This window comes from Solanum stenotomum, chromosome 12 (assembly GCF_019186545.1).
Source record: "Solanum stenotomum isolate F172 chromosome 12, ASM1918654v1, whole genome shotgun sequence".
In the NCBI taxonomy this organism is placed as follows: domain Eukaryota; kingdom Viridiplantae; phylum Streptophyta; class Magnoliopsida; order Solanales; family Solanaceae; genus Solanum; species Solanum stenotomum.
Window position 1 is genome coordinate 18284751 of NC_064293.1, and position 14437 is coordinate 18299187.

The 14437-nt window shown below is 31.3% G+C and overlaps 2 protein-coding genes and 1 pseudogene across 2 annotated transcripts; all 3 read right to left on the bottom strand.

Annotated features, from left to right (window-relative positions):
- Positions 1 to 3549: 3549 nt before the first annotated feature.
- On the bottom strand, positions 3550 to 8757 carry LOC125847186 (probable aquaporin NIP-type; annotated as a pseudogene).
- Positions 7966 to 8801, bottom strand: LOC125848561 (probable aquaporin NIP-type). Its single transcript, XM_049528442.1, has 3 exons — positions 8633 to 8801; positions 8333 to 8560; positions 7966 to 8170 (listed from the first exon to the last, which is right to left on the bottom strand). The coding sequence occupies exons 1-3, from the start codon at positions 8708 to 8710 to the stop codon at positions 8054 to 8056; spliced, it is 423 nt and encodes a 140-aa protein (XP_049384399.1). The 5' UTR covers positions 8711 to 8801; the 3' UTR covers positions 7966 to 8053.
- Positions 8802 to 9080: 279 nt separating this feature from the next.
- On the bottom strand, positions 9081 to 13939 carry LOC125848542 (U-box domain-containing protein 4-like). Its single transcript, XM_049528424.1, has 2 exons — positions 13463 to 13939; positions 9081 to 10559 (listed from the first exon to the last, which is right to left on the bottom strand). The coding sequence occupies exons 1-2, from the start codon at positions 13753 to 13755 to the stop codon at positions 9719 to 9721; spliced, it is 1134 nt and encodes a 377-aa protein (XP_049384381.1). The 5' UTR covers positions 13756 to 13939; the 3' UTR covers positions 9081 to 9718.
- Between the last annotated feature and the right edge of the window lie 498 nt (positions 13940 to 14437).

Here is a 14437-nt window from a genome sequence, read left to right on the forward strand (position 1 = left end):
TACAAATTTCATTCAAGCTCAAAGAGAAGAATTGTGAAAACTTGCAATATTTATTTGCAAAGATTTTAGTCAGCCAATTGAAAAACTAGTGCTCGATTACTATTGCCGATTTTGAAGAAAATCTAGAGAGGATTTTTCTGAAAGAGAAGAAAGATCTATGAATTTGCATTAAAAAATTGAATTTTATGCAAAACCCATAAACTTTTTACACAAAAATGCAAGATCTGAAATTTTTCTTATTTCAAATGCTCACAATCAACAAAAAAAATTTGAATAATTTGTGCTTGACTTGACAAATTTGATGTGGGAATAGTAAGGATTGATCAATTTTAGATGTCTCGCCGTAATTTTTTTCGAACAGTGAACCTAATTAATTGAACAACTTCGCCATCTTTGCGATGAATTTCTATCCCGCAATGTTGTTTTCTATTTTTTCTCTTGGACATTTATCATGAAAAAAATATTTTTCACATTACTCATAGCAAAAAGAGTGTATGTGATAAGAAAAAAATGGAGGAAGAATAAAGGTAGAGTAACGTGAAGGAGAAGGGTGGGGATGGGGAAAAATTTGTCTTTTTTTCTACTCAAACGCGTCTTATTTATTTTTTATTGGGAAAATGCATAAGTACCCCCCAGCCTATGCTCGAAATCCCAGAGACACACCTAACCTTTACTAAGATCCTATTACCCCCGAACTTAATTTATCTATAATATTCTNGGGGGGGGGGGGGGGGGGTAATAGGACCTTAGTAAAGGTTAGGTGTGTCTCTGGGATTTCGGGTATAGGCTGGGGGTACTTATGCATTTTCCCATTTTTTATTTAATTTTATTTTCATGTCAGCTTTGAGGGTGATATTAAATTCACTTTTGAATAGTATAAGTGTGTAATAGGTCGCCTCAATAGTTTAAGCATGTAGCTGACTTTTCGGTACAACTTTAGGAGTGAATTTATGCAATTTCCTTTAATTTTGATGCAATTGATATAATGAATTTCTTTTTTCTCCTTCTCTGTGCTCATTTTGAACAGAAGTATTATGATGAATGAATGAAAAAACTTCATTAGTGAGAATACATTGAAGAACAGATTTCGAAACAATTTTTCTTTAATGGAGATATAAATTTATGCTGATACAGAAGTATTAGCTTTTTCAGTCACAATTAAGCTTCCTTCTAGGATCAAGAATTACGCCTGCTTTATTGCTATCTTTATCTTTAATCCTTGTAAGTAGCCATAATCCTAGTGACTTGCGGTGTAAATTAGAATTTAGAATATAAATTAAATCAAGAAATTACTATTTTAAATAAGGGGAAACTAAGCAAATATGCCATAAATACAAATTAATTACAAATATATACCCCTTACATTACATTGATACCCCATTTAATAATTACAATAAATTACCTCAATTAATAATTCGCTTAACTGATACTTCCTCTGACCCTAATTACTCGTCCATTTTTGAATTGTCACACCTATTAAGAAAATAATTAATGACATAGTAAATTTATCATTTTACCCCTATTAATTATGAAGTGGATGAAAAGTTCTACATTTTTCAAAATAATTAGTCATTTAATTGAGGGTATAATAGATAAAAAATTTTTGTCCTTTTTTGATTAGTCAAAATGGACAAGTAATTAGGGACAACTATAAAAGGAAAAGTGGACAAGTAATTAGGAACAAAGGGAGTACTAAATTACTAATTAGTATATGTTAGTCCAATTTCAAGAACAACCAACTGTGATTCACGCATAATTGACATAACAAAGTCATTCAATGTAGGAATATTTCTATTTTTTTCAAAACCCACAGCAACATCACCTAAAAAAAAGATATAAAACATCATTTATATAGCTCTATTTCAAGATTTTTAATATATAAACAATATTTGCAGTAACAAAAAAAACTTACCTATAGTATCATCACAATCCTGCAAATTTTCAACTTGAACATCAACCCTTTCTTTTCTTGAATCCTCCAATAAAATCTTATTATTCTCAATATTCCAAGAAAAGTGAAAGTCAATCATTTATTAAAATAATTCGTAAATATGAATGATTATTAATATGTTGCCAACAAAAATGTTTGAAACATATTTAAAAACCAACACACTATATTATATAGAGAAAATGGCCAAATGCCCCCCTAATCTATTATCGAATTTTCAACTACACACTTAAATTTTACGGGGGTCCTATCACCCCCCTGAACTATTTAAATTCAAAATTATTGTACCCCTAAAAGCCACAACCACATTTATGTTGATGGGTGAATCTCACGCATTTGACACGTGGAAATTCCATTAAAAAAAGTTTTTCTTCAATTTTTTCATTATTCTTTACTCTTTTCTTCTATTTTTTCACCATCTCTCCAAACCCAAAAATATTTTCGCCATTACTATAATATCAAATGGATAAACACGTATATAAGTCCAATGTATATAAACATTATCAAAAGAGTGAATTAATTAAGTCAGAATAGATAAACATAAATTTTATTCATAAACAATTTGTTGCCTAGCTACATCTTCTTCCTTCTAGAGTGATACAATAACTAGTAGAAGCCCAAGTTTGGCGATTTGAGATGTGGACAACCTTCAAAAATTGTATGCAGTCATTCATATGTCAAGTTGTTTGTACGAAATGAAAGATGTCGCAATTCAGGCATATTATTGGCAATTGCTAGAGCTTTATCGTTGTTTTCTGCTGCTGTAGATCCCACTAAATAAGATGAAGAGTCTTGAGCAGTGGGCAAGCACGGTCAACACCATCTTTAGTAATTGATGTGTAGTAAATGTCCAGCTAGCTCCTCCAACATCGGAAAGTTCTCAGTAGCTATAGTTAAACCTCTAGCAAATCGAAGATGTCTAAGTTGGTTGCATCTGTTAGAAAGAGCCTAGGGCGTACATGAATATTTAGAAATAACAGGCACCTTAACATGAATATTTGGAAGAACCCATTAATTACTAAAATATCTCAACATGCAAGTAAGATGCAAATACGAGTACCTTTGAGTAACGTAGTAGAGCAAGTCCATGTTGCCAAAATTCTCGATGCATCAATACTAACATTCACGTGCATCAATATTAGTATTAGAAATGATAAAGATGAGAAGATCTCCTTAATTATAAATGATAAAAATGAGAAGATCTCATAATTATAATTAAGGAGATCTTCTCATCTTTATCAAAAATTGAATGTTTAGCCTCAATAGATTGTATGTACTTTGTGGGGGAATTATATTGAAGAATAGTACACTATAATTCATATTTTTATTTTTTTATTAAATTAAAATTTGATTAATAAATTTTATAATTTAAAAATAAATAAATTTGTGATAGTGTATTTTGCTTTGTTATGAACTTTTGCTTATTTGATAAGATTATATAAATAGTTGAGGTAATTTTAATAATTTCATAACCTATGAATTTTTTATGTTTATAAATAAAAATATAATTTATAAATCCAAATAATATGTCCTAACAAAATTATAAATTCATCTCAAATAATTTCAAATCATAATTTATCCCCGCGTGACGAAATGGACCATTAACTAGTTGAAGAAATGGGTTTATCCGTAGATCTAATTAAATTGTATACAAATGCTCCTGCCACAGTTCCTATGAGTGGCCCAACTATATATACCCAAAGTCCCTTATAGACTTGCTTAACTATAGCTGGACCAATGCTCCTTGCTGGGTTCATTGATGCTCCTGAAATTGGCCTGCATTCCAGGACATTTCAAAGCTAAAAATTAGGAGATGGTACACATTATATTTGACTGCTTGCCAATATATATTCCTATTTCAATTTATTTGTCTTATTTTTCTTTTGTCTGTTTTAAAAAAAAATCACTTTTTTTTTTTTGAAAACTCTTTAATTATAACTTTCCACGTAATATGCTTAAAAATCAAATAATATTTATACATTTCTCGACTATCATTTTGATGGACTGTTGTATAGCGTAAAAATTCAAAATATCTATTGATGCTCTCCATTTCAAAATCAATAAGTATTACTTTTAAATAGGTGGAGTATCAATTAAGTGAAGAGTTTGAGATACTAAGAGAAAATAATATCAACAATTGTTGTTTTAATTAAAGCTATTAAATGTTAGGCCTAACTCCTCAAAATATAATTTATAAGATAAGGATTATTCAACATCATTTATAAAATTAATAGAAGCTAACATCCACCGATATGCACTAAATTTGAGTTGAGTGGCTTGACATTAACAAACATACCCGGCAACAAAAACGTTCAAGATTATTGTCATTCCAATTGCTAATCCACCAAAGTGTCCTATCTGCAAGTACAAAATATAAGAAAAACATATATTGGTGTAAATTATAATAATAAATCATCTCTTGAGTAAAATTATTTTAAATATAAAAATATATAATCTTTTAAAATAAAAATATCATATAAATTGAGATAGAAGCAAAATAATAGCGTACCGCTCTATCATCTGTACAAACTCCGCAAACAACGAACATTAGAAGGAAGGAAATGATGATTTCAATAGCCAAAGATTGGGCATTAGATCCAATTGGAATTGTACCAAAATAAGATTTTGAAGTCACGTCTAACAATAGTGTTAATGTGCCACTTGCTAGAATCGACCCCGTTAACTGAGCTATTATGTAAAAAGGTGCCTACATCATATATTATATGTCAATTCATATACATTTTGCTAAAACAGAATAGTAACAAACATAGTATAAATTATTTTATATTATAACTTGGTTATCTTATCTGTTACAATAGGTTACATATCTTGTTGTTATAAGAGTTCAGACCTATTTTAAAGAAAACTTGCCTATAAATATTCTTTGAATGTTTGATTTTACACTAAGCACTTAAATTTAAACAAGAATTAAGGGCAAATTATACTTTGACGACTACTTAATGAAATTTACACTTTGATTAATTAAAAGTTGTTAGTTATGTATCTATTGGTCTCTTAGGGTAAAAGATATTGGAGAAAATATACATATAGTAGCTTTGGTATCACAAATATCTGAGTTGGTACACATTTCAATTTGTGTATTAATAATACACTTTATTCAATACTATTCTTATACATCCTACTAATATTATCATGTTTGTTCCTCCTAAGTCCTAATATAAATGAAAATTAAAACAAAAATAACAAAATCTTTAAAAAGTAGAATAAAAAAAATACGTACAAGCTTCCATGAAAATCGACGAAAGATAGTGAAAGTGATGGTGACAGCAGGATTAAAATGAGCTCCTGATACATGTCCCAGAGAGTAAATCATAACCATCACAATTAGACCCCATGTCACGCATATTCCTGGAAATGTTACACTTCCATCGTATAACTTATTCACTGCAACTGAACCACATCCAGCAAATATAATAAAGTATGTGCCAATGACCTCTGCAATCAACTGCAAATCAACATAACATTTGAAGTTATTCTAGTTAAAAACATAATTTTAAATAGCTATATAATTTAAATTCATGTATCTTATAAGTATAATTAAAATATAATCTATGTAATTGGCTAAAATTAGTAAAGGAGAAATCTGACCGACTATTTGTGTAAAGATCCCTAAGAAAACATTTTTTGAGAACTAATTAACCTTTTGTGCAACAGTAACAACAGAAGGTGATGAACAAAATCTTGTGCTACTGTTGTTTGATTGGGAAATACAAATATTGATGCCTTCTTCAATATTTGTTGCCATGCTTTGAGCCTTCCGCTTTTAGAAAAGGCTCATTTTCTTAGATATCATTGTATTTATAATTGAATATATGAATAAAATCTTTTTTTTAGTTTATTATTTTATTTCCTTATATGATATGTGAGTTTTTTTTAAATTATTGTCATTGATTTTATTTCCTTAAATAAAATAACTTTCCTTATTATTATCACTTATTTCATTTCCTTAAATCATATGACTTTCCTTATTATTGATTATCATTTATTTTATTTCTTTAAATGATATGACTTTACTTGTTATTGTGATCTATTTCATTTCCTTAGTTGCCTCTGATCTGTCTATTACTTGTATTTCTCTATTTTCTCTTCATTATTTTTTGAACTTTTAAAAAAATATATTTATCTTTTGCTTTCTAATTAAAGAACTAATCATGGGCTTATGATATTCATCAAACATTAATCAATAAGTTAAATTAATTTTATATCGGTTACATATGTTTTTTATTATTATTTTGCACACAAGTTCAAACCTATTTAACTCTTCTCCATATTTAATGCATTTACATGAATTAGTTACATAAGTTGAAGGATTCCGTTTCACTTACTAATGGTAGAATTTGAAAGTTTTTCTTCAATGTTATTAAATTAAATTTTGAATACCACTACTTATCTTCTGTTTTTTCCTCAGAATTTTAAACCTTTGTAAAAAATGATATTTCACTCTCTTCTGTCTATTAATATTAATATTTCTCTCTCTCTCTCTCTCTCTCTTTTTATTTTATATATTTTTTCTCTTATTTTCTAATTAAAAAATTCATATCTATATAATATAAAGTTAATCATAAACAATGTGATGTGACATTCAAAAATTTTATTTTGTGAGTCGCATAACCAACATACTTATGTGTGACAGTTTATTAATTGACATGTAGACTCAAGAGTCCCGCAAAATTATTTATAAAAATCAATTATAAAAAAAGTAATGTTAAAAGTTTATATTATTCCTAATTAGGATGCCTAACTATAGGACAATATAAGAAAACTTAAAAGTTAAAAGTAAAATAAAATCTCCTTATTAAGGAAAAGGAAGGCATAGAACAACCATTTTTTTTTTTTTTTAAAATAATGCAATTTTAAAAGGACGATAAAATATTTATCGAACTGTATCAATATATAACCCTTTTAAATTAAACTGAGGTCCTTCGGGATGGTTCAGTTGGTTTGGAGGGTGGTTATCCACACGGATGATCCGGGATTGATCCCCTGAATGCCTTTTGAGTCGAGCCTGTCGCATAGGGCTTGCCTAGTGCGGTTTACATCCCCTGTGTGGTTTACCCACTATTACACAGTGGAGGTTTAGCAGCTGCGAATTATCCTAGGGTTCCAAAAAAATTAAAATTAAACTGATCAAATAGTATTTCCTCTTTAAAGTTCTATTTTCCTCTTAATTGATAGCACGAAAATAAGTTAAAATTCCTCTTAATTGATGGCACGAAAATAAGATAAAATTTGCAAAAGTAAAAATTACTCGTGCTTTCAAATTATACTTAGACATTTAAAATTATATCATCTTTTTGAAAGAATGATAAAAAGTTTTTATATAACATCTATTACAATTTTAAAACGGTGCTGCTATGCTTTCTTTTTTCTTAATATGAAGATTTTTTTTTTTACTTCTAAGTTTTCTTATATTGTCCTCTAATTAGGCATCCTAAACAGAAAATATAAACATTTGATATTACCTTTTTTTATAATTTGTTTTTAAATAATCTTACGGGACTCTCCATATGTCAATTAATATTGGTTATGCTTCGCATCCATATATTCTTCCACGGTCCACCTCACACCTTCATAATTCTTAATTAATTTTATTAATGTGCAGTGATAACGTGCTAAAAATTGAGAGATAAAAAAAAAATGAAAACTAACACTACCGAACTATTCATACATGATTCAATCATTTTAGGTTCAGCTATGCATAGAAGAGTTTCATGGTACTCTATTTAATGTTTTTTCTTTGAATAACAACAATTTATCTGGTGAAATTTATGTTTAGTAAATAAATTATTTAATTGAACTTATTTACTCAATATATTGAAATGATTTTCTTTGTACAGATAGAGATTTCTCATCTTTTTGGTTGAAAGGTTTACATTTTTGTATTTCATAATTATTTCTTGTTCATTTATAATTTTTTTCGTAAATTAAATTAATTATTGGAAAGCAAAAATTGTTACATAAATTGAAACAAAGAAAATAAAATGTTAGTTGTTAAAATCGTTAAATGCTTGTGAGGTAAACTATACTTCATTATCATTAGAATACTTACTTTTTGAACCCAAATATTAAATTGGGGGTTATTTTTCAACCCAATTTAGGAAAATGCTTAAAATAAACTATGGGGTTTACATCCAACAATAGTGCTAAAGTAACGCCTGCCAGAATTGAGCCAATTAGTTGAGCTATTATGTACACTGGTGCCTGCATCACATGTATGTGATGTTAATTAGTTTCTTCATACACATTTTTGCTAATATGCTAACAATTGAGCTAGTAAAATTAAATCTAGCAATTTTACCATATGATTTTATTTTATGTCATTTGTGAAGGTAAATCGAAAAAGTTACTATGACTAGTACGTACTAATTTCCAGGGGGAGCGACGAAAGACGGTGAAAATGAGAGTTACAGCAGGATTAAAATGAGCTCCTGAAACTTGTGCCATGGAGTAAACCATGACCATAACAACAACTCCCCATGTCATGTTTATACCTCCAAACGTTATGCTCTCATCATCCTGTAGCTTATACATTGCTACTGATCCACACCATGCAAATATTATCACGTAAGCCCCAATCGCCTCCGCAAATAACTGCATGTGTGCAATGGTTTCGTGATAAATCTAATCAAATTTAAATTTTGAATTTGTCTTAAAGAACCATACCTTTTGTGCAAGTCCAGCATTTGAACGAAGTCCTATGTTTGTATGAGATTGGGAACCAAATATATTGGCTGCTTCCATATTATGGTGATTTCTTCTTCTCAATTACCATCAATTTTCTCCACCATTGTGGATATCATAAAAACAGGACATGAAAGTATAAAGGGAATTTTTTCTAAAGTTTTTTCTTATTTTTTCCAAGGTGAGGATGTTAATTATAATTAAAGATATGATGAATAGTTGGAGAATTTGTTCCATCTGCTGTATATTAGGATCTCTAGGGTCCACAGTGTTTCAAACTTTGATTCAGCCCTCTGATTTACTTTGAAATATATATTTATACTCATCTTTTGTTTTTTTTTTAATAAATACAGTATGGTCCTTTTAAAAACTCCATCCGTTCCTTTTAAATATTCTCTGTATGTCACTAACAAACTATGAGAATGGAGAATTGGAACTTTTAACAGTTGTATAACCTTCAATACACAATCTATGTTAACAGAAATTAAACTCGAAAACAGTATCTCTAAGATCTTAATAAGGTTTCCAAAATTATTAAACAATATAACCAGTCACCTGGCGCCTATTCAGAAGGACCCGGACTGGCATTCTTTCATATCATCTGATATTTCCAAGTATCAAGAGGACACCAGCACATAGTTGCAGGGAAGGAAGAAATTAAAGGATGATATCGGAAAAGAGAAACAAAATGATCGATGCTGAGACCAACATATCATGAATATATTTGAAGACGCTGATTTGCAACTCCCTGAAGCAGTTTGTGATTATTATGCCTTCCTCCTCTTGGTTGCCTAGGTATCCACCTTAAGTCTTTTCTCCTTTGAACCTCACCATTTCATCACATTTTCTGACAACCCACTTTCTATCCCTGAGCACTGAGTGGAAGAGAACGAATTGAGTCATGAGACTCAGGCATTATTCAATATAGGTGCAAGGCGGACAAAAGTAACGACAACCACCATATGCACCCTGGCTAACTGGAAAAACAAATTCTAGTCATTTTTGCAACGTCATGGGATCCTGTGATCGAATAACACTGGCTGCAAGGAAACAACTGAATTGGCTTTTCTAACTCTCTTTGAAACTTGAAATAGACAAATCAGCTGGAGTGCATACCAGTGCTCTTTGCTGTAAATGTCTCAAACTTTGCTCCATACTAATTTGTACCATCTCAGCAAGCATCTCCTTTGTTTTTCCTAATTGTTCCTCTCCATCTATCTGACAGATGATATTGGAAACAATGTTCTCCAATGTGTCAGGTTCAAGTTCAGAATTAGGACAAGGAGTGTCTCTGAGCAACCTTAGAAGTGTTTGCGCTTTTGTTTGAGACTTAGATGTTCCTTGAACAGTCAGCTCAAGAAGTCCAGGAATTACGCCTTCTTTCAATATTGTTTCCCGGTATTTGCAGCGGTCACTCTGACACATTGTTAGTAGAGCACCTACAGCATGTTCTCGGCTTTGAAGAGATCCACTTTCAAGCACTTCTACTACTGCAAGTACTCCTCCTTCTTCAGATGTCACTGCAGTCCTTCCCTCCTCATAACACACTAAAGATTCTATAAGAGCAGTACATTTCTCAGCAGCTTTTGAGGACTTTTTACAGGATTTAAGCAAATCAACAATGAAATGTATGGGCTCTGTTTGAAGGATCAAGTTTAAGTTGCCTTGATAAGTTGCCAGGTTGTAAAGAGCCATCACTGCATCAACCTTGGCTTGTGAGCTTCCTTGTCTTAGGACATCTATAAGTCGAGGAATGACACAAGAAGCACTAATGATGGGCTTTGTCACAGAAGAAGCAGATAATGTAAGCAATGAGGCCGTTGCATGATCCTGTAGAGTTGAATTCTCTGATTGAAGAAAGCATATGATGGATTCTAATGCACCAGCATTGATGATACTTATCTTGTTTCTGGTAGAAAAGGAAAAAAAAAAAAAAAGTCAAAATCAGAAGTTTTTTAGTTTAAGTTGAATCATTCTGGAATACCGTTAAAAATTGGCAGTCATCACTTCCAAATCTTTCTTTAATGACTCACAAAAAACAACTAATCCAGATAATTTACTATTTGTAGAAAGGATCAAATCAGGTACAAAGTGCAGATAAGTGACAAAGCTCTTCCCATGCATACACACACATATACACCCAAATCAACAAATGAAATTGGAATGTGAACTTGAAAGCATACAAGGTACTACACATCTACTGACAACTATCCCATTCCAAGCAAGAAATAGAAAATTATAACTATGGGACAAGTGTTCACTGAACTTAAATTGATTTTCTCACACAAATCTGATCCAAAGAATTTGATGGATGGTAGAAGGTGTATAAACTTCATTGGAGAGAAATCAAGGGAAGCAAGCAACGAAGGAACTGAACTTAAAGCTTATAGCTAGAAGGACAAATACAATGGAGGAACTGAACTTACACCTTATAGTTTGAAGGCAAATGCAATGGAGGAACTTAACTAAAAGCTTATAATTTGAAGGACAAACAGTTTCATGGTCGTGGGCAACGAATTGTGGTATTGATGCAAATGTTTAATTCTTTAGAGTTAACCAAAGTTTTCTTCATTCTTAATTTACTATTTGATTAGGGATCATAGAATAACTATAGAATGATAGTGGGTTCGGATTAATTCCCCGAAGCACTCATTGATTGTCAAACATGGTGCATGCCAGCGAGAAGAACTGACTCTATTGAGATTTGAGATGCAGAGCTATATTTTTGTCACTTTAGATGAACAAACAAATAAAAGAGTGAATATAAACTTAAAATCCCTGCTTTCTCAAAAAAGTAAATAGTAATCACTTAATGGATAACTCATTTACTTTAGGATCAAATTCTGATATTTCCCATTCTCGATTATAAAAAAGAACTAGTTCTTTGAGTAATCTGTACATCAGCACTTCTAAATTCTTCAACGCGTTATTTCTATTAAAACAGCAGTAACCATCCTACATGAGAATATTTTAACAAAGAGTAAAATCTCCGCGAGGGGTTGACTAAAAAGCATTTCAGGTATATATATGCCTTCAACTTTTTATCAAATTTAATGTTAACATTAGGGACAACCAGTATTATAATCACTAATGAGCGGCCCAATCAAAAGTCTGAAACAATTGAATTTTCCAAGAAAGTTTATTCCAGATTATCCAAAATACCATTGGTAGTTTCTTTTATATGCAACTTTAGTAAATGATTTTCTACTTCAAGAATCGGACAGAGAAGCACCATTGCATCATGGATCATGTTGAACACTTCCTCCAAATAATCATAAAAAAACACTAAAATTTCCAACTTCAACCATGCATTGAGCTCTATAAGTATAGATCTTAAAGTTCTAATCTTTTCAACTGGAATCTGAAACTATTTTGAAGGCATTAACCAACAATATTCAAATGTGATTTCTACCAATTGGAATAAGCTCTTGTTTTTGTGACTCTTTAGTCTTTTAGTTGGAACTGAGTTTGACACTAGAAATTTTACTCCTGCTTACATTTTGCAGCAATAAGACAGAGCGGGGAAAAGAAAACAGTAAATATAAGATGAGTGATCATGAAAAACAAAACAGAAGAAGAAACACCATCTTCACACTCCAATACTCCGAACCTGAGGGAAATATGCACTTGTGGAAATGAGGAGCAACAGAGTGTTTCGACGTCTAAAAAGCTAATAGGAAAAACATTAAAAACAGCCCAAAATTGGCACGGTGAATTCACGAGAAAAAAGTTGATGATTACCAACCCTTTCATAATTCAGGAAGCTCCAATGGGCCAACTATATCCAGTTTGCAACAGGGTTGAGAATTCACTAGCATTTGACAGGCCAATAAATTACTCAATGATTTGTATACACAAAAAGAATAGTGGGATCCAGGACAGTCAACATATTTTATTGATACATCAATTCCGACATTATTTTTCAGTTTTTCTGAAATAAAAATCATAAAAAAGAATTACATATTCCTTTGAGTAATCTGTACACCAGCACAACAAAATTCTTCAACGCGTTATTGCTATTAAAATAGCAGCAATCAGGACATTAGAATATGTTTTACAAAGAGTAGAATTTCCTAAAGGGGTCAACTAAAAAGCATTTCGGGTATATATGCCTTCAACTTTTGTCAACTTTAATGTTCACATCAGAAATATCCAGTATTATAATCACTAATGATCAAATCAAAAGTCTGAAACTATTCAACTCGCCAATATACTTATTCCAGATTATCCAAAATAGCACAAGTAGCTTATTCTTTATGCAAACGAAATTTCTACTTCAAGAATTGGACACAGAAGCACCATTGCATCATGGATCATGTTGAACACTTGGTCCAAATAACATAAGAATCACTAAAATTCCTAACTTCAACTATCCATTAAGCTCTAGGAGTGCTTATCTTCTGAAAAATTGAAATTATTTTGAAGGCAGTAACAAACAATATTATAACCTGATTTCTACCACTTGAAATAAGCTCAATTTTTCTTTAAACTCTTTTAGTTTAGAACTTAGCTGGACACCAGAAATTCTTATCTTGCTTCCATTTTTGTAACAATTAGACAGAGCGGGAAAAAGAAAACAGTAAATATAAGATGAATGATTATGAAAAAAGCAAAAACAGAAAAAGAAAAGCATCATCTTCAAACTCCAATACACTGAATCCGAGGGAAAATTGCACTTAGAGAAACAACGAGCAACAGGGCAATTCAACGTCTAAACATAGGAAAACATTAGAACAGCCAAATTATCACCGCATATTTAAGGAGACCAACCAATTCCAGTTTGCAATAGAATTGAGAATTCATGAGAAGTACCTTTCATCCTTAACAGCGAGATTGAGGAGGGCAAGCAAAGCAGCTTCCTTAGACTCAAATGAGTTAGAATGGAGCATATGAACTAGTGATTTCACGGCGTTAGAGAAATAACGGCGGTAACGTTTGGAGGTCTTGGTGAGGCGCCGAATTTCCCTAGCTGCCTGAACTTTCAAAGTGAGGTCATCGGATTGAATGAGAAGAAGGATTTCGTAAACGCTGGAAGACGAAGCCGTTTTAAGAATATTATCGCCGGAATTGGCTGTGGTGTAGCTGTCACCGGCTCCAAGGTCCATCTGAAAAGTAAATAAATTAATGCGAAAATCGGAGTTGTTCAAAGCTCTATAGAGCAAGGGAATTTAAACACAAAAAGAGGAATTTGTAGAGAGAGAAAGACACAGAGAGAGAAACGTAAGGTTAAGAAGAGAAGAAACATGGCCACCGGCGCCGTGGCGTTAAGTAAGAGTTACAGAGCCCCACCCAGCCACCCACCCCGGTGGGGACAGCCACGGCGAGTGTGGGGTTTCAACGGTTTTTGTTTGTTGGGTTTTTCATCAGTACTAATACCGTTACTTAGGGATGCTAATGACATAATTAGGATATTTAAAAATTATCTAAAAGTCTGAGGACTTATATCTAATTGGTCGAATTAATAAGTTTCGGATATAATAGATAAGATGTATAAAAGAAGTGTTAATGCATATAATACTATTTCTGTCATTTTATTGTATTTTATCTATTCACTTTTACTACATTTTAGAAGTTTGTTAAAAAATAATTATTTATATGGATATTTTATTATGATATCCATATTGATTAGTGTTTAGTATCATAATTAATTTGAGAAATAAGTAATTATAAGTGTAAAATATGAAAAAAGAATTGTTTTCTTCAACATATAGTTAAAGTGAAAATCTATTTTTGAAATAGTGAACAAGTAAAACTGAATGGAAGGAGGATGCTAGTAGTGCTTTGTTT